This window comes from Lithobates pipiens, unplaced genomic scaffold (genome assembly GCF_037356315.1).
Source record: "Lithobates pipiens isolate NorthernLeopardFrog02 unplaced genomic scaffold, aLitPip1_a1.2 Scaffold_13, whole genome shotgun sequence".
Taxonomy (NCBI): domain Eukaryota; kingdom Metazoa; phylum Chordata; class Amphibia; order Anura; family Ranidae; genus Lithobates; species Lithobates pipiens.
Window position 1 is genome coordinate 397,095,787 of NW_027507718.1, and position 21,565 is coordinate 397,117,351.

A 21,565-nucleotide genomic window follows, 5' to 3' on the forward strand; every position below is an offset into this window, starting at 1 on the left:
CCACGACCACCACTGTTGACTGTAGACACAGAGGCTGCTTGCCCTCTTTTACTGGCTTGTGAGCATCTGCCTCTCCTTGGTGGCCTTCCGGACATGTATTTTTTGTTTTGCAACACCACACTACACTGTATTATATACTGTGCACACCGCCTGCACTGTATTAGAAACTGTACAAAGGCTGCATTGTATTTTATACTGTGTATACCACCAGTAGTATAGTAGAAACTGTACACACTGTATTAGATACTGTGTACACCACCAGAAAAGTAGTAGAAACTGTACAGACTGTATTAGATACTGTGTACACCATCTGCACTGTATTAGAAACTGTACAAGGGCTGCACTGTATTTTATACTGTGTACACCACCAAAAGTGTGGCAGAAACTGTACACACCATATTGGATACTGTGTACACCACCAGAAAAGTAGTAGAAACTGTGCACACTGTATTAGATACTGTGCACACCACCATAAAAGTAGTAGAAACTGTACACACTGTATTAGATACTGCGTACACCGCCTGAAGTGTATTATAAACTGTACACACTGTATTCAATACTATGTACACAAACAGAAAAGTAGTAGGAACTGTACACACTGTATTAGATACTGTGTACACCACCTGCACTGTATTAGAAACTGTACAATGGCTGCACTGTATTGTATACTGTGTACACCACCAGAAGTGTAGTAGAAAACTGTACACACTGTATTAGATACTGTGTACACCACCTGAAGTGTATTAGATACTGTGTACACCATCAGAAAAGTAGTAGAAACTGTACACACTGTATTAGATACTGTGTACACCGCCTGCACTGTATTAGAAACTGTACTACGGTTGTACTGTATTGTATACTGTGTACACCACCAGAAGTGTAGTAGAAACTGTACACACTGTTTTAGATACTGTGTACACTGCTTGCACTGTATTTGATACTGTGTACACCACCAAAAGTGTAGTAGAAACTGTACACACTGTATTAGATACTGTGCACACTGCCTGAAGTGTATTAGAAACAGTACACCACCAAATGCACTGTAGATATAGGCTACGCTGGATGCAGTGTAATGTGATGTTCTTTAAATAAGAGTTTGGCTCCCTCTAGTGTCCTTTCTGTTTAATGCTATTAAGACTTTTGTTTGGTTTCATTAAAGGCACGTTCCAAAGCATTGTGGGAGATATAGTGAACGAGGAAGTGACTTATGTCTGTGAACTACCTACTCACAATGCCAGGTCACAGAACAGTCTGCTGGGTAGTGACATAAAAGGGATAGCACGGCCATTTTCAGGCCTCTTGGGGACGCCATTCAAAGCCTGCCTGCAAGGAGGTCTGTGTGTGACCGACAGACTGAGGCCTGGAAGGTGCGGAGTGGAATCGTTTGGTGTCTGAGGAGTTCCAGAGCACAGTCAGCTGGACCAGCGTGCGGATGGACAAGAGGATCCAAGATTTCTAAAGGTTTCCTGCATTACAGTTACATCAGCATCAGAAGGAGCGGTGCGGTGTGACAGCTCCAGCTTGGATCGGGACTGAGATACCAGGAAAGGAACCTTGCAAGCATCTGGGCCTGTTGTGGTGGGCTTGCACTTGTCCAGATCAATATAGTGTACTGTTGCCGTGTTAGTTACAGACTGCTGGTGGGACTTTTAGTCCCACAGAAGTTTTCTCATTCATCCATAGCCTGCATACAGCGGAGTTTCAGAGTTGCTTTCCCTGTGCTATAAAGTTAATGCTGCATCACATCCACTGCTAAGGAGAAAATATACAAGTGCCTTCTGTTTTGCAAGTACACTATTATCAGCGCATCACCTTTTCCTATAGCCTGCTGTCTACAGGCATACCCCACTTTTAAGTACACAATGGGGTATATTTACTAAAGCTGGAAAGTGCAAAATCAGGCTCACTTCTGAATAGAAACCAGCAAACTTCTAACCCCAGTTTGTTCAATTAAAATTGGTAATATAACCTGGAAACTCATTGGTTTCTATCCAGAAGTGAGCCTGATTTTGCACTTTCCAGCTTTAGTAAATATACCCCATTGTGTACTTAAAAGTGGGGTATGCCTGTACTTGTTTCTCTGTTGGATTTACAAATACTGCAGTCTAATACCCTGAGCTAGCTGAAGATCAAGAGGACAAGGACTTCTATGATCTTCTACAAAATACCATAGTTTATTTTGCATCAAGAACATTGCACTACAACCTGGGGGGGGCCTTGAGCACAGGATATATGTACTGTGTTATACGACTGCATGTTCATAACTGTTATTGCAGATTCAGTGCGTATGCTTTGAGGTCAGTGGGAAAGCGCTTAATATAAGTGTTTGGGGTTGATAGGCAGGGTACAGGATTATACATACATCAGCAGCTCTTATGGGGGTGAGTGCTACATATACATAAATACACCTCCTGAAGTGTATTAGAAACAGTACACCACCAAATGCACTGTAGATATAGGCTACACTGGATGCAGAGTATATATATATATATCTATCTATCTATCTATATATATATATATATATATATATATATATATATATATATATATATATATATATATATATATATATATATATATATATATATATACAGTCAGTCTAGTATATATATATATATATATATATATATATATATATATATATGCTCTGCAGTTAGCATAGACTATATATTCAGTGTTTACTTGATATTCAGTCAGTGCGGGCAGTGTATTAATATATATATATATATATATATATATATGTATATAGCCGCCGACTGTATCACTGTATCACGGGAACGCGCCCGCAAGCTAACCCCCTTGGGAGAGCGCTTCCCAGAACGGGGGTTATCTGATGCGGGGAGGAGCCCAGACAGCCGCCGAGGGACCCCAGAAGATGAGGATCAGGGACACTCTGTGCAAAACGAGCTGCACAGTGGAGGTAAGTATGACATGTTTGTTATTTTAAAAAAAAGGAACCTTTACAACCCCTTCAAAGATGAACAGGTTGTCCTTTCACTTCCCCCATTTAGCAGTATACAATAACAGAACAGGAACAGAGCATAAGTTGTGTAGCCCTAAAGATTTCCACTGCATATTCCACAGTGCCATGCAGGGAAGCGACTTCTCCTCCTGGCTAACCCGGTCTTCTTTAGAGCCATCTCCTGTCCTGGTTGGCCGGGAGGAGAAGCCAGAAACCGATTGCGAATATTGATTAGCTAGTGTCACAAATGGGTGGGTTCAAGAAGCATTGCTCAACTCCCTGAACCCAACCTTTTTCAAGCCAATTACAGCCGGACTCATAGAACGCTATGAATCCGGCGCCCCTCATGCAAACTAGGGGGGTGGCGCCCCTGGGCCCATTATGAACCGGCTAGTTTGCTTATGTCAGCTCTTAATTGACATCCAGAAAATTTTACCCCCTTCATGACCAGGGCATTTTTTGCTATTCAGCACTGTGCTATTTTAACTGTTAGTTGCGCGGTCATGCAACATTGTACGCAAATTACATTTATATTATTTTTTCACACAAATAGAGCTTTCTTTTGGGGGTATTTGATCATCACTGTTTTTTTGTTTTTTTTATTATTATTATTATATAGAGGGGGCACGTGAATGCGCAATCCAAACTGGGAAGAAGGCCATCATGTACATGTGCGTGATTGTGCCTGTACCCTCCAACCGCTTGCAGTATATTTACTGTAAGCGATCAGCAGGTTAAGGGAGATCTATGGTCACAGCATACACTTTCAATTAATAATATCAGCATTGTAATAGCAATACAAACAAATGTTATATTTGACAATCCAATATAAGCATACTGGATTCCTAGCATGCTTCAGCTTCTTTTCTGCCACTAACTTTTAATTTCTCACAGTGCCAGATTAAACTCAGTAGAGGCCCCTAGACTGTTGAAGACTTGGGGCCCCTTTGCAGGTTTCTGGAGGTTTATCATGCACACGCTCTAGTGAAACAACACTGAAGTAAGTAGTGTGCATGTCAGTTGCTTGTGGAGTAGGTGCAGCATGGTGCGCCAGCGGCAAAAAATATACTCAGAGTTCATGGTTAGAGAAGACAGTATATTGAAAGAGTACCATCAACATACTAAGTACTTCCGACCAGAGCCACTTACGAACAAAAGCAGAGGATTGTGATCCTGAAACGATGCCAATAGCTTCTGCAGTGAGGAACGGCAATGCAGCCTGGCTGGTCCACACCCAAACGAGAGGCTTCCTTTGGGGAGATGATGTAGCCCCTGTCCTTTGCCTAGTCCTCAAAAACACTTTCCCTGCTGCTATGCTTTGTCCCTGCCAGATGGGGAACCTGTCCCTACGCTAACCACTCGCATCAAGTGTGCCAAGCCTGTGAACTGGAGTTTAAATAGACTCTGCCCTGATGCAAGATGGCCACTGAGGTCACATGGGGCACCAGCATCCAGTCGGGCAGCCTTCTCTCTGGTAAAATCAAGAAGTTCTAGAGAAACCAAATTCCTCACAATTTCTATCCCCTTCTGCATTGCTGTTTTGGTCGAGTGCCACCTACAGTGGGGAATACAGACTTCACCTGCCTACACACTAGATGAGGATGAACATCACATTACATGTACGTAGGTTGCACTAAACATTTTTACAAACTGACAACTGAAAGAAAATGAGCTTTTAAGAGACAAACTGGAATGTGAACCTGATGTTTATGGTTTTTGTACTTTAAGTTGTTATTGGGTACATTACATTAACCACTTTAACCCCAGAAGGATTTGCCCTCTTAATGACCAGGCCATTTTTTGCGATATCTTAACTGACAATCGTGCAGTTGTGCGAATGCTGTACCAAAATAAAATTGATGTCCTTTTTTTCCCACATATAGAGCTTTCTATTTGACCACCTTTTTCTTTTTTTATAAATAAAAAAAAAAGACAATATTTCTGCTATAATACATATCCAAAAAATTTGTAAAAAAACAAAACAAAGTTCTTCATCAATTTAGGCCAATTTGTGTTCTGCTACATATTTTAGGTAAAAAAATCCCAATAAACGTATATTGATTGGTTTGCACACAAGTTATAGCGTCTACAAACTACGAGATAGATTTATGGACTTTCAATTTTTTTAATGGTTTTTACTAGTAATGGCAGTGATCAGCGATTTTTAGTGGGACTGCGACATTTTGGCGGACAAATCTGACACTAAGTGACACTTTTTTGGGACCAGTAACACCAATACAATAAAAAAAAATGCACTGATTACTGTATAAATGACACTGGCAGGGAAGGGGTTAACATTAGGGGGATCAAAGAGTTAAATGTGTTCCCTCAGTGTGTTTTATTACAGTGCGGGGGACGTTCTGACAGGCACAACACAGAGATCGCTGTTCCTGATCACAAGGAACAGCAGATCTCCATGTTGTCCCCTGTCAAAACGGGGATTTGCTTTGTTTACATAGCCAAATCTCCATTCTGCCTCTCTTTACCATGATCGCGGGTGGCCGGTGGACTTCGCGTCAGCCGGGCATGCGTATGGGCTCCTCCTCCGTGAAGTGGGCGCACAAGCTCACAGTATCTATTGCAGGAAACAACGTACAAGTACGTTGTTTCACGCAATAGAGCCGCCCTGCCACAGTATATATGTGGTGGCAAGTCTTTAAGTGGTTAATACAGTATTTTCTCTAAATTGTCTTTTATGTAACATTTTTGTGACCTTTTAATCTTTGTAAACAATTTAAGAAAGCTTCATTGCTTTCTTTCAAGATAAAATCAAGATTATTTTGATCCGTTGGTGGATCATTCAAAGCAATAACAGTAGACTAGAAATAATTGAAATACAAATGTGGAAATTAATATATTTTACATTTTGAACATAGAAATGCTTTAATGGAACTTTTATTGCCTTAAATGCCTGGTGACATAGCTGTTAATATGTATATAGCAACTGCAGATCTATAAAGAGGTTAAGATGTCACCTCCCTCAGCCAGTGAATACTAGGAAGGTTTAAACATGAATTTCACTTTTTTACTTAGCCCTATACTTCAGACATTTATTTGAGGACTACAACTTGGGTCTTTTCCATTTGGAGTGAATGATACTTTCCCTAACAGCGCTGGCTCCTATTTACATAATTTTGCGATTGCCTCAGTTCCTTTTTTTTACTGAGCCTTGCTGCTTACTGAGTCTTGCTACAGTATCTTAAAGTGGTTGTATACCCCCCCCAATGCATACGTTGTACCTATAGGTAAGCCTATAATAAGGCTTACCTATAGATGCTGTAAATATCTCCTAAATGTGCGCTGTTTAGGAGATATTTACATTGAAGTCATCGGCGCATGCAGTATGAAGAAATGCTCCTCCGTGCCGTTTCTTCACTAGCAAGTGCCGTGACTGATGGCTCCCGCGCACATGCAAGGGAGTGACATGACGTGACTCTGGCCAGTCACAGAGCTGGAAGGAAGAAGGGCGAAGATGGAATGCGGCCACCAGCGGGGACAGCCCGAGCTTCGTTTGCAGGTAAGTGGCACATAACGGGCTAGTATGTGATGCATACTAGCCCATTATGCTTTTACATTGCAGGGGAAAAAAGAGGAAGTAAAACAAAGAGGAAGTAAAACCCATCAGGGTTTACTTCCTCTTTAATACCGATATATGGTTTTCTAGAATATTTATATTAATTAAAGCGTTTTGCTGTACCAAAATCTAAGGACATACGAGGTAACAAAATGGTCTAAAGCCTCATACACACGAAAAGACCTTGTACAAACTTTCCCGTGGACTTTTGTACAAAGGGCGTTGGCCGTAAATTTGTATTGCATACACACGATCTGACTTTTTAGGCAACAAACACGAACATAGTGACGTTTCAACGTACTGACGACACTTCAAAAGAGGACGTTCAATTACTCCGGCGCCACCCTTTGGTCAACTTCTGTATTGTTGTCTGATCTTTTGCATTGATTCTGAGCATGCGTGTTTGTACTTTGTACAAAAGTCCGATGGTTTTGTGTACACACGATCAGACTTTGCTCCATTGGACTTATGTTGTCAAAAAGTTTGTTCGTTCGCACAGCCAACAAACGTCCGATGAAAACCGAAAAAGTTTGTCCGATGGAGCGCACACACGGTCGGATGTTGCCTCAAAACAGCTAATTTGCATGTTTGTTGTCAAAAAGTCCGATCGTGTGTACGGGCCTTAAGAGGAACCCCTACTGAAGTTTATGTCTACACCGCCTTGTTCCCTGCAGGCTGCACTATGAGCTCATAACTAACTAAGCATTTTAGTTTAGACTAGCCACTTGCTAGCAGCTCTAAAACAACACCACAGGCGTTCTTTCCATACCATTGAAAATCTAGATAAGAAAAGAGATTATACCAAGTAAATCTTATTTTAATAAAATAAAGCCTATCCAGGCTTACACTTTTGGCAGTGCAGTCTCAACAAAGTGTTGGCAACAAAAACACATTCCTCTAAAAAACATTATTTATATTTAAATGTCACTTTACTGAGAATTTCTGATAATTTACTATTCTTCTGTAATCACTGTTAAAGTGATAATAATCATACAACGTTTAATTGCCTTTTTATTTATAAAGATAATACCACTGTATTTAATTTAATATAAAAAAGCATTTGAGTACCTTATTTAATCATTACTGTTTAGCAGTCACATTACATTTTCCAGGTCTTTTCCATCCTCAGGGAAAGATCTGAGGGAGGAGTTTCTAGTAATCTGCTGATGTCTGCTCTATAGCAGCAGAGGGCGTCTGGGTTATAAATCGGTGTCTGCACAGCTCTGATTGGTGCTCATTACATAAAAAAAAAAACTGTTTGGAGAATAGAGAATCAAAATAAATAATAGCAACAAAATGTTTTAAAGCTGATTACAAATCTATATTTCAGAGCAAATGTATATATATCTATATATATCTATATATATCTATCTATATATATATATATATATATATATATATATAACATTTATTTTTATTTTTTTGCAATATCATGATGCAGATAGAGTTTCATTTGAATGACAATAGCTTTCACTTTGTTTACAAAGATATCTGGAGGAGGTTCTTCCAGCCACAAGTTGTGTCACAACCCTCCAGCTTGTGTCTATGGCTTGCAGGTGTTGAGACTGACAGGGAGCTGATGCCTCCATAAATAAACATTGTATATCCCACCTCCAGAGTGTTTAGCAATATGAGGACATAGAGGAGGAGGAAGGGACTAACATTTAAGATAAGATAAGGGAGGAAATCAACAGCATAGAAAGGAACTGAAACTGAAGCATGCTCAGCAGATGTATCAAAGGTTGGTCTATACCAGGGGTCTCAAACTGACGGCACTCCAGCTGTTGCAAAACTACAAGTCCCATGAGGCATTGCAAAGCTGACAGATACAAGCATGACTCCCAAAGGCAGAGGCATGATGGGACTTGTAGTTTCGTAACACCTGGAGGTCAGCCAGTTTGAGACCCCTGGTCTATACAATCTCTGGCTGCAGCGGGGCACAGGCAATGGGGAAGTTACAGTGAACAGCAGGATCAACCAGTTTTTTGCAGTCTACAGAAAACAAATGCTCTAGTGGGAAAATGAGTATGTACACAATGTAATATAGCATGTATTCACAGTTTATAATGAGTTGGGTTCATTGATACTTTAAATTTAAGGGAATGCCAGTAGGTGTAAATTCTAGAATAGCCAACGTGTTGATGATGAGATATCTTGTCAACCTGAACATTTTTTTCATGGTAAAAAACTTAAAACAACAACACCACCTTCAGGAAAAATCTTTCGCTACAGAAAAAGGTGAAAGATGATGCTTTTTGCCCAAATAAAAAAATCACATATCTTGAGCTACCAAAATGTAGGCATAGCTGTTGTCTTGCAATGGAAATGGCGTGGGATAAGTTCTCAAACTTCCGATCTAATATGTCCCCCTTACCTAGGTGCGAATGACGGGCCAGCACTTTAGAAAACAACAATAGTTATTTAAAAAATATATTGTTTTACAAATGTGTTGTAGTTAGAGGAGAGCAGGGAAAAAAGGGCGAAGGTTCTCCTTAAGGACAGACATAGTACAAAAGAACGAAATGAACCGCAATTCATGATACACCCGTCTGGTGTAAATTGCTGTCATTATTTTGTAATGGTAAGAAGAAACTTTGTGTCAGCTGTGAACAGAACTACCATTCTACAGTTAGATGGGCCATATGAAAACAGAGTACAAATTGAATTACTTGTAGAATGAAGAAACATTGACCAGAGGGAAGGGTGAAAATGTGGAATTCCAGAAATGCTAAGATCCTAAAATGACATGTGGTGAACCTGCCTGCTCAGCATTCACAAAAACATTAAAAAATTTGTTAAAAATACATGTTCTGGCAAAATACAGAAATATAAGCACTGAAGCATTCCTGTTTCCAGTAAAAGATTTTACAGCAATCCACATAATGTGCTAAAATATGGGGTACATCAGGCTCCCATCAGGCAAGAGAATTTGTGGTTTGTGTGTACTGTATATTTCTCTTGGAAGTTGGTATGAAGACATATGGGACACTTGTGCCATAGTAACAGGATTTCTGAAGGCCCATAGACAATCTTTCAGATGCTGACTCTTATGTAGCAGCGTTTGACTTTAAAAAAGAATTCTGGGCTAAAGGTTTAGGTGTAATTGCACAATAGGAATACTGAGATGTAAATATTACTTACTGATGTGACAGCATTATGGCACACTTACCTCCTGAACACCTAAAAGGGTTAAATTAAACAAAAGTCCTGCACATAGCAATGCATTCAGATTTTTTTTTCAAATTCAATATAGGCTTACATCAAAGAAATGCCTTTTAGCTGGAAACGGCCATAGGTATCGTAATTTATTGTTGTGTGCAGGATAAGGTGTCTTTTTTGAGAATGTGCATGTGTACAACACGCGTTGGGAGGGGCATACGTGCTGGCGTCATGCCCCCATGCCCATTTGCTCGGAGTATCGGCCACCATTGTGGTGAGCCTTTTATATACAGTTTGTTGGTTCTAATGATGGGTATTCCATGCTGTTAACAAGAAACAGGGAGGAGTACCTGTTATAGAGATTATATTGAAGCTCCTATATACCTTGTTTCTAGTGGGTGCATACTTGGGTGGAGGCTCACTTGCACTGGATTTCTTCAGCATCACTTGGTGGAATTTGCTGGATGTTGCTTTTGCTTTTGTTTTTTTTATGTCTCTGGTGAGTGCATAGTACACTAGTGTCCAAGCACTGAAGGATAGTTTCTATACACGGAGGACACTTTTTATTCCAGATTGATTTCATCACATCAATAGTTGGACTTTTATTCATTATAAGCAGCGCTCCAAATAATGCAGCAATATATAACATTTAGTTATAAAAAAATAAATAAAAACATTTCCATGTGCAAAATAGAGCTCAATCTTAATAATGTAACACCAAAAAATCATGAACAGTTCATAAGTGGAAAACAATCCAATGAAGGAATGTTCCATGCGAAGTGAAGCATCCATCACCAGAAATACCCTCATACTTAGGTTTCTTACCAGATGTCCAGAACCACAAATTGTAATGGTCAAACAAGCAGCAGCAAGTTTATCCAGGAAGGTAATCGTCACATGGATCACAGGTGACACTCACAATAATAAACATGGAAAACTCCCATAGTGAAGCCCATCGTGATGATGTAAAATAGTTTCATTTAAAAATGACTACAATTACCTTAATACAAAACATAGTCAGCGACTGTTTTGTATAATAAAAGAGCAGCAGGCTGTCGGCATCAAACACTACCGCTCTTTAGCGGTCGGGCATGTGTGTGTTGTTGTCACTGTTAGTCCACTCCCTGATGCATGTCATCAAGACGTTTTTGGAGGTCATGTGGGAGGGGTGAAATGCGTTGACACAAATTCTGGTTCCCTAACCAAGCACGTCATGTCCGCCACCTGTGGAATGCACTTCGAGCTGCAGTGAACCCAGAAGAGCCCTATCACTATGCAAAGTGTGATCTTGTCTGAGGCTCTGTAAGTGTAATTTTATATGAGAACTCTCTCCTTTTATTGAGCCTGGTGGAAATACAAGTTTTATATACAGTAGAACCAGTGAGTTAGGAATATAGAAAGAAAAGAGAAGATCTGTGGTACCCCCACTGCCAGATATAAGCAACTTTGACCCCCAGACTGGAAAGCTGAGGGTCCATTTTTTCTGGTGAGTAGGGGTGCAACAGGGGTGTATGTCACACTTCAAGACATGTCTACCTGGAGCACTTCAGCACTTTTATCATGAACTTTTAAACACTGAGCACTTTATTGCAGGATGGATGTTCATAAAATGGTTCACTTTTGAATTTAGAATATTTATCACAATTTTTTGTTGGACTAACTTGTTTAATATATATATACATTATCTATGTAGCAGCCTGGTGTTTAGGGAGGGTTGCTAGTAAATTTAGTTTGCCAAGCGGTAGTTGCACTGGTTAATTGTTAGTAAATCCACTGATTCCTCTCTCGTTCTGGACTTGCTGCACCTTCTCTCTTCTGTTGCTAGGTGGCGTTATGCCGGTGACATTAGATAGACAAGGGTTTAGCAAGGTCAGGTTAGGAATGGATAGGGTGTCTCAGCCAGTTGGCAGGGATTTCTTAAGTCCATTGGCCTGCTGGGAAAGCCTATTTATTTCGGAGGAGTCTGGTGATCAGGGTTCTGTGCCACCCAGACGGCTGTCTGGGTGGATGTGTGTTATGCGGCCTATACAGAAGCAGGAGACGCAGCGCAGGGTTGGGACTGCAGGATTGGAGTTCAACAGAGAGTAACGGTTTACCGGACAGAGAACCAGTTGTGGTCAGAGGTAGAGGGGAAGCTGTCGCCAGTAAGGGACCACCCACCTTGTTACCGGGGACCACTGTGAGTAAGCAGGAGCCAGTACCAGAGCAGGCTTTTCACCTGCCGGGGAAGGCGAAGAAGTGGGAAAACTTCAGCAAGTGCCAAGCCAGTGACCCAGTGGGACAGCAGAGGTGACGCTTGAGGAGCATCAGTGAGTGCCGAGCCAGGGACCTAGTGGGTCAGCAAGGATGATGCTTGAGGAGTATCTATGAGTGCCAAGCAAGGGACCCAGCAGGGAAGCGGAGGTGATGCTTGAGGAAGATACTGAGTCATGGACGTGAAAGAGCTCAGGAGATCCAGTAGTGATTGGGTCCGAGAGTCTAGTGACAGACTGGGAGCTTTGTGAGTGAAGACCTACAGTGAGAGACTGTAGAGTGCGAGGAGAACTATTCTGTGTTGCCAATAGGTAAGTAAAACTACCGTTAGTGACTGTTACAAGATTGTTGCCATAGGAGACAGCGGTCCTACCTATACAGAAGTGGTATCCGGCTGGAGGCCTTCCCCTGTATCACTGTCTACCTATAGAAGTCTCGGAGTCTGCCAATTATCATTGCATGTACCGAAGGGTGTCCTGGCCCTAACCCCGTCTCCCACAGTTCTGTAAAGAGACAATAAATCTCTTTTGCATTCAAAAAGTGTCTGGCGCCCATCACTCCATTTTGCATCACACCCACCATGCCTTGTAACCCACTCTACAAAGACGGATGTCAGCTATCCTTAACTGTGGAGATCATAATTAGGCCTTTGGAGGTCCGGGACCTTGGTACATCTATATACATTTTTGTTTTTGCTTTATGAGAGATTGTGTTATACACTATATGCACCGTGGTAATATTTGTCATTTATAAATTAGCCTGCCTTTGCTTGAGAGCAGCCAGGAAATCCACCTTGAATGTTTTATTAAAACCATCAGTATTGCAATTTTTTTTATTTTTTATTTTATTACCTTAGTCTGGAGTCTTTAAATGTGTCCAGATATTCTGGGTAGCTCCATGCTATTTTTTCTCCTTTACATCTTAGCTCCATGCTCTGCCCTGCAGACATAGTAAGCATAGGTGGGGGTTTCTGGAAACGGCCTTTGTCCATGACTTGGGTCATGATGGATTGCACTTTGGTGATGGGTTCTGTGGATTCCTTTAATTTAGTGACTTTTGGTTTCAGTTTCTTTATCCCAGGTTTAATCTTATTCTCTGCTGGTTCTTTTGGCCGTTTACCTTTAGCTGCAGGTTGAGCAAGTGCTACAAATAGAAGTAGTAAAAAAAAAACATGAATTACTATGATACAATCTAATAAAAACACATTTATTGGATATTATTTAAAAACAAGTGCAGAGCAATAGTGAATCAATCACAGGTGCAAATTTTTTTAATTTGTCATTGCTGCCCTTTGCAATTGATAACATTTTGTACATATATAAAGTCCAATGTAAATGAAATGTTTATGCCATGTAAGTATAAAGCATTGATGCAACCAAAAATAATTAAAAAGATGAGTTATCAAACTGGAAAACACAAAATAGCTTTTTGACATTGAATGATATGTCTGTTAAGGTATAGTGTAGGCTCAGGCATAACCCCCAAACCCCTAAACCTCCCTCCCACCCCTAGAGCATATCCCAGCATTATTGATTTCTCTCTGTTGTTTTTTTTTTAGCAATAATCAGCTTTTATTACTCCCTGTTTCTTCATCAGCAGGCTAACACAATTCTTGCAGCTGCTGAAAGCTCAATTTGTAGGATTGCACACCCCCAGAACTATATCTCCTAAGAGCCTTTTTCCTACAGTGTGGGCAGGCTCTTGAGAGTCAAGGCAGCAGCATTCATTTGCTTGGAAAGAAAATAATGAATATATGCACATGAAGTAGGACAGAGAGTACAACAGACAAACCATCAGAGTATAGATGGAGTTCTGTAGCTCTGAGATTGCAACGCTAGGTCAGATTTTATTATAGCAGGGGCATTCTGTCAGCCCAAGCAGAACTTTTTCCGGGCAGACTAGATTTCTGTCAAATCAATAGGTATTTTCTGTACTTGTGCAGTGTTTGTAGCTACGTAAGTTCCACGCTTTATTACATCTTCGTTACCATGAAATTTTTCATTTTTCAGCACTGTGATACTTTGACTGGCCATTGCTCATGCAGAACTGTATCCAGATCCATAATGTTATATTATTTTTCGTGACAGATAGAGCTTTCTTTTGGTGATATTTAAAGAGGAGCTGCACAAAAAAAATAAATATTAAAAGCCAGCAGCTACTAATATTGCAGCTGCTGACTTTTAATAATATCACACTTACCTGTCCCAGGTTCCAGCGATGTCGGCGGCAGATGACGAGCGATCGCTCGTTTTGCTGCAGCCACCGCCGCCATCCTCTGTCAGGGAATCGGGAAGTGAAGCAAGAGGGCTTCACTGCCCGGTTCCCTACTGCGCATGCGCGAGTCGCGCTGCACTGGTTCCCCGCTGTGTCTCTGGGAACTGTGTTTCCCAGAACACAACGGGGGGGGGCGGAGCCATGCGGCGATGGGCGGAGCCATGCGGCGGTCTGGCCGGAAGTGGGTGCAGTTACCTGGATTATCCAGGTAACTGCACCCCCCTCCCCCCCGAAAGGTGCCGATTGTGGCACCGGAGGGGGGAGGGATAATACTAGCGGAACTTCCCCTTTAGGGTGAAGAACCGCTTTAATAACCACTGCTTTTATTATTTTTTCCTGTATAAAGAAAAAAAAGAACAATAATTTTGAATAAACTCTGTTTCCCTTATTTTATGTTAAAATAAATATGCCAGGACAGAATAAAAAAACAAAACAAACGGCCCTTTTTTTGGAAAGAAGACACCCCAAGATTATCTTATATTTCGGAACATTTTGGAACGTTTATTTTTTGGAAATTAAGAAACATGCTGTTATTAATAGACATGGGCGCCGTCAAAAAATTCGTTTTGTTCTGTTCCGTTTCGATTCGTAATAAAATTAATTCGTAATTCGTATTTCGTGTCCGAAATTCCGTTCTGCTTCGTACGAAATACGAATTAACGTTAACGCGTACGAACGTTCTTTACGATGAATTTAAAGGCAAAAACATTGCTCATTATGCTTATGACTTGCAGAAGACTTCTGTGATAGAAGTCAATGTAAGTTGCCTGAAGACATCAGTGAAGGACTTTCATCCTCTCAGGGCAGGCTGCCAAGAAAAGAACAAAATGATACAATGTTTCTTCTTCAATGGGCTGAACTCCTTGTGTAGAAGTTCTCAGTTTAACCATTTAAAGCGGAGGTCCACCCTAAAGTGGACCTTCCGCTCATTGGAATCCTCCCCCCCTCCGGCGCCACAATTGGCACCTTTCAGGGGGGAGGGGGGTGCAGGTACCTGTACAGTACAGGTATCTGCACCCACTTCCGGGATAGCTCTCTGCGGAAATTCTGCAGAATCTACGCCCCTTTCCAAAAGTCCCCCGCTGCCTGCTGGGAAACACACAGATCCCAGAGGCAGTGGGTCCATCCTTATTGCGCAGCGCGACTCGCGCATGCGCAGTAGGGAACCGGGAAATGAAGACGAAAGGCTCCACTTCCTGATTCCCATACCCAAGATGGAGGCGGCAGCACCCGAGAGACGATCGAGAGATCGGCTTCGGGTGCCGACATCGCGGGCGCGCTGGGTGGGTAAGTGTCCTCATTTTAAAAGTCAGCAGCTGCAGTATTTGTAGCTGCTGGCTTTTAAAAAAAAAAAAACGGCGGAACTCCCGGCGGACTCCCGCTTTAAAGACTAAATCTTTTCTGACACTTGTTGCTTACAAGTAAAAATCCAGTATTTTCTGCTAGAAAATCACTCAGAAGCCCCAAAAATTATATATATATTTTTTAGCAGAGACCCTAGGGAATAAAATAGCAGTTGTTGCAATATTTTTTGTGACGCGGTATTTGCGCAGAGGTCTTTCAAACGCAAGTTAGCCCTTTTTTTTGGTCGACCTCTAGAGAGCACTGACATTAGCAGCGTGACATACAGCAATGACACCTGCACCGTGATAGAGTGATCTGACACCAGCACCGTGACATAACACATGTATGAGGTGAATCTGGGATCGACAACTACAAGCATTCTTTTTTTATATGTGAAATTCTGAAAATGCAGGAATCTTGAGATAATGGAGGCGAGGGAAGGTCAGGGTAGGCAAAGAAAAGGGTGCAGGAGATGATCACCAGCACCAGCACTGTGATATAGAGCACTGACACCTGCACCGTGATAGAGTGATCTGACACCAGCACCATGACCTAACACATGTATGAGGTGAATCTGGGATCGACAACTACAAGCATTCTTTTTTTATATGTGAAATTCTGAAAATTCAGGAATCTTGAGATAATGGAGGCGAGGGAATGTCAGGGTAGGCAAAGAAGAGGGTGCAGGAGATGATCACCAGAACCAGCACGGTGATATAGAGCACTGACACCTGCACCGTGATAGAGTGATCTGACACCAGCACCGTGACATAACACATGTATGAGGTGAATCTGGGATCGACAACTACAAGCATTCTTTTTTTATATGTGAAATTCTGAAAATGCAGGAATCTTGAGATAATGGAGGTGAGGGAAGGTCAGGGTAGGCAAAGAAAAGGGTGCAGGAGATGATCACCAGCACCAGCACGGTGATATAGAGCACTGACACCTGCACCGTGATAGAGTGATCTGATACCAGCACCGTGACATAACACATGTATGAGGTGAATCTGGGATCGACAACTACAAGCATTCTTTTTTTATATGTGAAATTCTGAAAATGCAGGAATCTTGAGATAATGGAGGCGAGGGAAGGTCAGGGTAGGCAAAGAAAAGGGTGCAGGAGATGATCACCAGCACCGTGACATAGAGCAGTGACACCTGCACCGTGATAGAGTGATCTGATACCAGCACCGTGACATAACACATGTATGAGGTGAATCTGGGATCGACAACTACAAGCATTCTTTTTTTATATGTGAAATTCTGAAAATGCAGGAATCTTGAGATAATAGAGGCGAGGGAAGGTCAGGGTAGGCAAAGAAAAGGGTGCAGGAGATGATCACCAGCACCAGCACGGTGATATAGAGCACTGACACCTGCACCGTGATAGAGTGATCTGACACCAGCACCGTGACATAACACATGTATGAGGTGAATCTGGGATCGACAACTACAAGCATTCCTTTTTTATATGTGAAATTCTGAAAATGCAGGAATCTTGAGATAATGGAGGCGAGGGAAGGTCAGGGTAGGCAAAGAAAAGGGTGCAGGAGATGATCACCAGCACCGTGATATAGAGCACTGACACCTGCACCGTGATAGAGTGATCTGACACCAGCACCGTGACATAACACATGTATGAGGTGAATCTGGGATCGACAACTACAAGCATTCTTTTTTTATCTGTGAAATTCTGAAAATGCAGGAATCTTGAGATAATGGAGGCGAGGGAAGGTCAGGGTAGGCAAAGAAAAGGGTGCAGGAGATGATCACCAGCACCAGCACCGTGATATAGAGCACTGACACCTGCACCGTGATAGAGTGATCTGACACCAGCACCGTGACATAACACATGTATGAGGTGAATCTGGGATCGACAACTACAAGCATTCTTTTTTTATATGTGAAATTCTGAAAATGCAGGAATCTTGAGATAATGGAGGCGAGGGAAGGTCAGGGTAGGCAAAGAAAAGGGTGCAGGAGATGATCACCAGAACCAGCACCGTGATATAGAGCACTGACACCTGCACCGTGATAGAGTGATCTGACACCAGCACCGTGACATAACACATGTATGAGGTGAATCTGGGATCGACAACTACAAGCATTCTTTTTTTATATGTGAAATTCTGAAAATACAGGAATCTTGAGATAATGGAGGCGAGGGAAGGTCAGGGTAGGCAAAGAAAAGGGTGCAGGAGATGATCACCAGCACCGTGATATAGAGCACTGACACCTGCACCGACAACTACAAGAATGCTTGTAGTTGTCGATCCCAGATTCACCTCATACATGTGTTATGTCACAGTGCTGGTGTCAGATCACTCTATCACGGGGACATTGTATCATTTTGTTCTTTTCTTGGCAGCCTGCCCAGAGAGGATAAAAGTCCTTCACTGATGTCTTCAAGCAACTTACATTGACTTCTATCACAGAAGTCTTTTGCAAGTCATAATAAGCATAATGACTGAGATCCAGAATTCGTAAACAAAAGTTCGTATTCCGTACAGAATTCGGACGCACGGCAATTCGTGTTTCGGATCCTCCCGAACGTACGAATTTTGAGAAATTCGTACGAATTTGAGATTCGTACGAAACAAATCGCACATGTCTAGTTATTAAGTGGATTAAAACATGTGGCTTGGTAATGGTGCACTAAATACTAGGGTTTATTAATGGTGCACTAAATACTAGGGTTTGGTAATGGGGCACTAAATACTAGGGTTTGGTAATAGGGCACTAAATACTAGGGTTTGGTAATGGTGCACTAAATACTAGGGTTGGGTATAACGTTAAATTCCGCACAATACAAAAGCTCTTCCCATTAACAACCGCAGCTCTCACCCAACAAACTCTCCCTATCCACTGATCCAGGCCCTCTCATCTCACTATTCGATAATCCGTCACTCCCAGCCTATGTCTCTAGAGGTCAATGTGGCTTATATAAACAATAACAATGGCTCACAGCCAAACAATTCGTTCACCCCACCACAGGCCAATTCCAATCACCGCCAGACAGTCAGTCAACTACCCCGACTGGCTCTCCACAATATACCTGACTCAATTTAGCAGGTAACTGCATCTTTCAGGGCAGGTCCACAGACCACTCACAACATTTGAGGATATGTGTGGTCTCTCTCAGACCCCCAGACTCACTCTGTCTCTGATATATAAAGATATACAATCTCACACATGTGATTCTCTACCTAATTACACGCAAAAATGGTCCAAGGACCTGGGCATAGAGATATCCCCTGAACTATGGTCCACATCATTCACACTTATAAAAAAGCAATGGACTACCGGTGCAAAAGGGAACTACCAATTTATATCTTAGTTTGCTGCAATCTAATATAAAAATGTCACTATATTAACAAATTTAATTCAAAATATACGTGTAATATGGATTGCGCTAACTACCACCACAAATCATTAAATATCAAATATCACTTCTACGGTGTTTTATAAAAGCCAAAAAGTGCCGTGCAATAATTAATACTCCTATAAGACTACTTACTCCACCCTCAATAAGAGCATGTATCTTCTATATTGCTATATTTTTATATTTTTATTTTTATATTTTTATTTTTATTTAATTTAAATTTTATGTTTATTTTTATTTGTATTTATTATTTTTACTCATTTTTATTTTTAATTTTATTTTTATTTTTATTTATTTATTTTTTATTTATATTTTTTGAGTGAGCAGATGGGTATGTGAATGGTTGAGATTAATTCTATGACGAAGTAAATACAGTAGTATTTTGCATTTTGTCCATTTTTTTTTTAATAGAGAATAAATTTAATTTAAACTGATTATTGTAAATTGATTGTGCTTAGGAAATCGATATAAGGTTTCATTTTTAATGTTAATATTATGTGTTTTAACCAAAAGACTGTGAAAGCTGCCCACTGCCCAGCAGTATACATGGGGAAACTCCATATATTATCTGGATACAGGGTAATTTGTGTACAAACATTAGGGGTAAGAATGGGACCATAGAACCAGGAACCAAAATGGTGATTATATTGTTTCCAGTAGCACAGGAATAATGAATTGGGAAATACAGGGATAAAGTTGGCGGATGGGGGACTTCCGGCGGAGGACTTGCGGAGTAAAGTAGGGTAATACAGGAGTAAAGATGGCGAATGGGAGACTTCCAGCGGCGAACTTCCGGTTGAGTGTGGTTTCCTGGGGTGGGTGATACACCGGCAATTAGCTTATTTGGCGGGATAGTAGGGTATAAAATAGGAAGGATGGAGGCATATGGCAGCTTCCCGATGATGCAATACAATTTGCGAAATGCGTAGAGTCTGCTGGGAACTCCGTTTTATCACTTCCGGTACACGAAAACGAGGCTTGGAACGCACTCAGAGGCTGTGAGACACTACTTGGAGGGGATAGGAGCGATAGGGTGATAGACCTGAACCCCTTCCCCACGTACACGGCTGGACATGCTTGGTGCCGGCATAGGCACAGGCACATGTGAGTTTAAACTTTGTTTTTTACCTTTTAAATACATTTTTGATTATATACTACACTATGATGGCTATTCATATATCTTTATGAGAAACAATTAGCACGAGAGGTTCCCATATACTGCCTGGAGTGGCTGTTTGTGAAATCCCTAAAGGAGTGGTTATCCTAAATGAACTAAAGGCGCATATACAGATTTAATCTGGTGTGTGGCCATTATGGCAGGTGGTGGTGAAGTCACTTTGTTTGGTGGATACAAGAAGCACTTTATAAAAGAAGCACTTTATACAGGAGGAATTTATTGGCACTGGAGTGATCACTCACTTAGGACATTCATTGTGCACTGGAACTAATTGTTTTTTCTGTTCATATACATTTTTTATCTTTTTGTTTCTTTCTTTTTGTAGTACTTTGGAGGTATTGTTTACAATAATGAATTGCACTTTATATAGCAATATAGAAGACACGTGCTCTTATTGATGGTGGAGTAAGTAGTCTTATAGGAGTATTAATTAATGCACAGCACTTTTTTCATTTTTATAAAACACTGTGGAAGTGATATTTGATATTTAATGATTTGTCATGGTAGTTAGCGCAATCCATATTACACGTATATCATTCACACTTACACACAAATCGTCCAGATCAGGATTTACACAGGAGAAGAATTACAAATTATTATCACGGTAGTACAGAGATCCAGTCACGGTACACAGGCTATTCCCGACCACGCTGGATACTTTCTGGCGCTGTCACCGAGGAAAAGGTTCATACATCCATGTGTTGTGGGAGTGTGACAGAGTTCGCCCTTTCTGGGATAGAGTTTTTAGTATTCACAATGATTTATATCAGACCTCTTTAACCCCATCCCCATTGATAGCTCTACTATCTATTCTCACAGAACCAGTCCAGTCTCACAAGAAGAGTCTTCTTAGATTCCTCCTATCTGCAGCCCATCATGTCATCTCTCTGTACTGGAAAAAGGATGCCATTCCTTATATCTTTAGATGGATAGACATGCTCAATGACATGATGCTCATGGAGAAGCTATATGCAAAGATGGAAGATACCTATGACAAATTTGTTCTTTTGTGGTCCCTCTGGCAACACCACTCATCATCTGACCTCTTCCTCAATAGCATTTCTAATTGAGGTCTAGGCCATAGCCCACACTAGAGTGGAGGATGATGTCGCCTTTAATTTTGAAAGCTATAGCTATTCTGGGTTCAAACGTACCATACCCTGACAATTATCCATACTATTAACTATAGGTATCCTGCACATATAGGTCCAATGTAGCTGAGTCCTGTCCCCCCCCCTTTTTTTTCTCTTTGTTTTCTCTTTCCCCCCTTTTTTTTTCTTTCTCAACTACCCCATCCCCCATTTTACCCCCCATACCTTCCCCCAATTGACAGTTTAATTGATGGTGCCAAGCGATGTCCAGAGTGAGAAGACACTGCACAGTGCTATATCTTCCCACGAAAAACAGTTTTGTGCACTTAAATTTACTTGAAACTGT

At 41.2% G+C, this 21,565-nt stretch overlaps 1 protein-coding gene across 1 annotated transcript in view; it reads right to left on the bottom strand.

Moving 5' to 3' along the window:
* Nucleotides 1–21,565, bottom strand: part of PDGFRL (platelet derived growth factor receptor like) — a 171,372-nt gene that overhangs the window by 107,465 nt on the left and 42,342 nt on the right. The window contains exon 2 of the mRNA XM_077477398.1: nucleotides 12,800–13,091. Within this exon, the coding sequence (XP_077333524.1) occupies nucleotides 12,800–13,091 (292 nt within the window). The remainder of the gene's footprint in view (nucleotides 1–12,799; nucleotides 13,092–21,565) is intronic.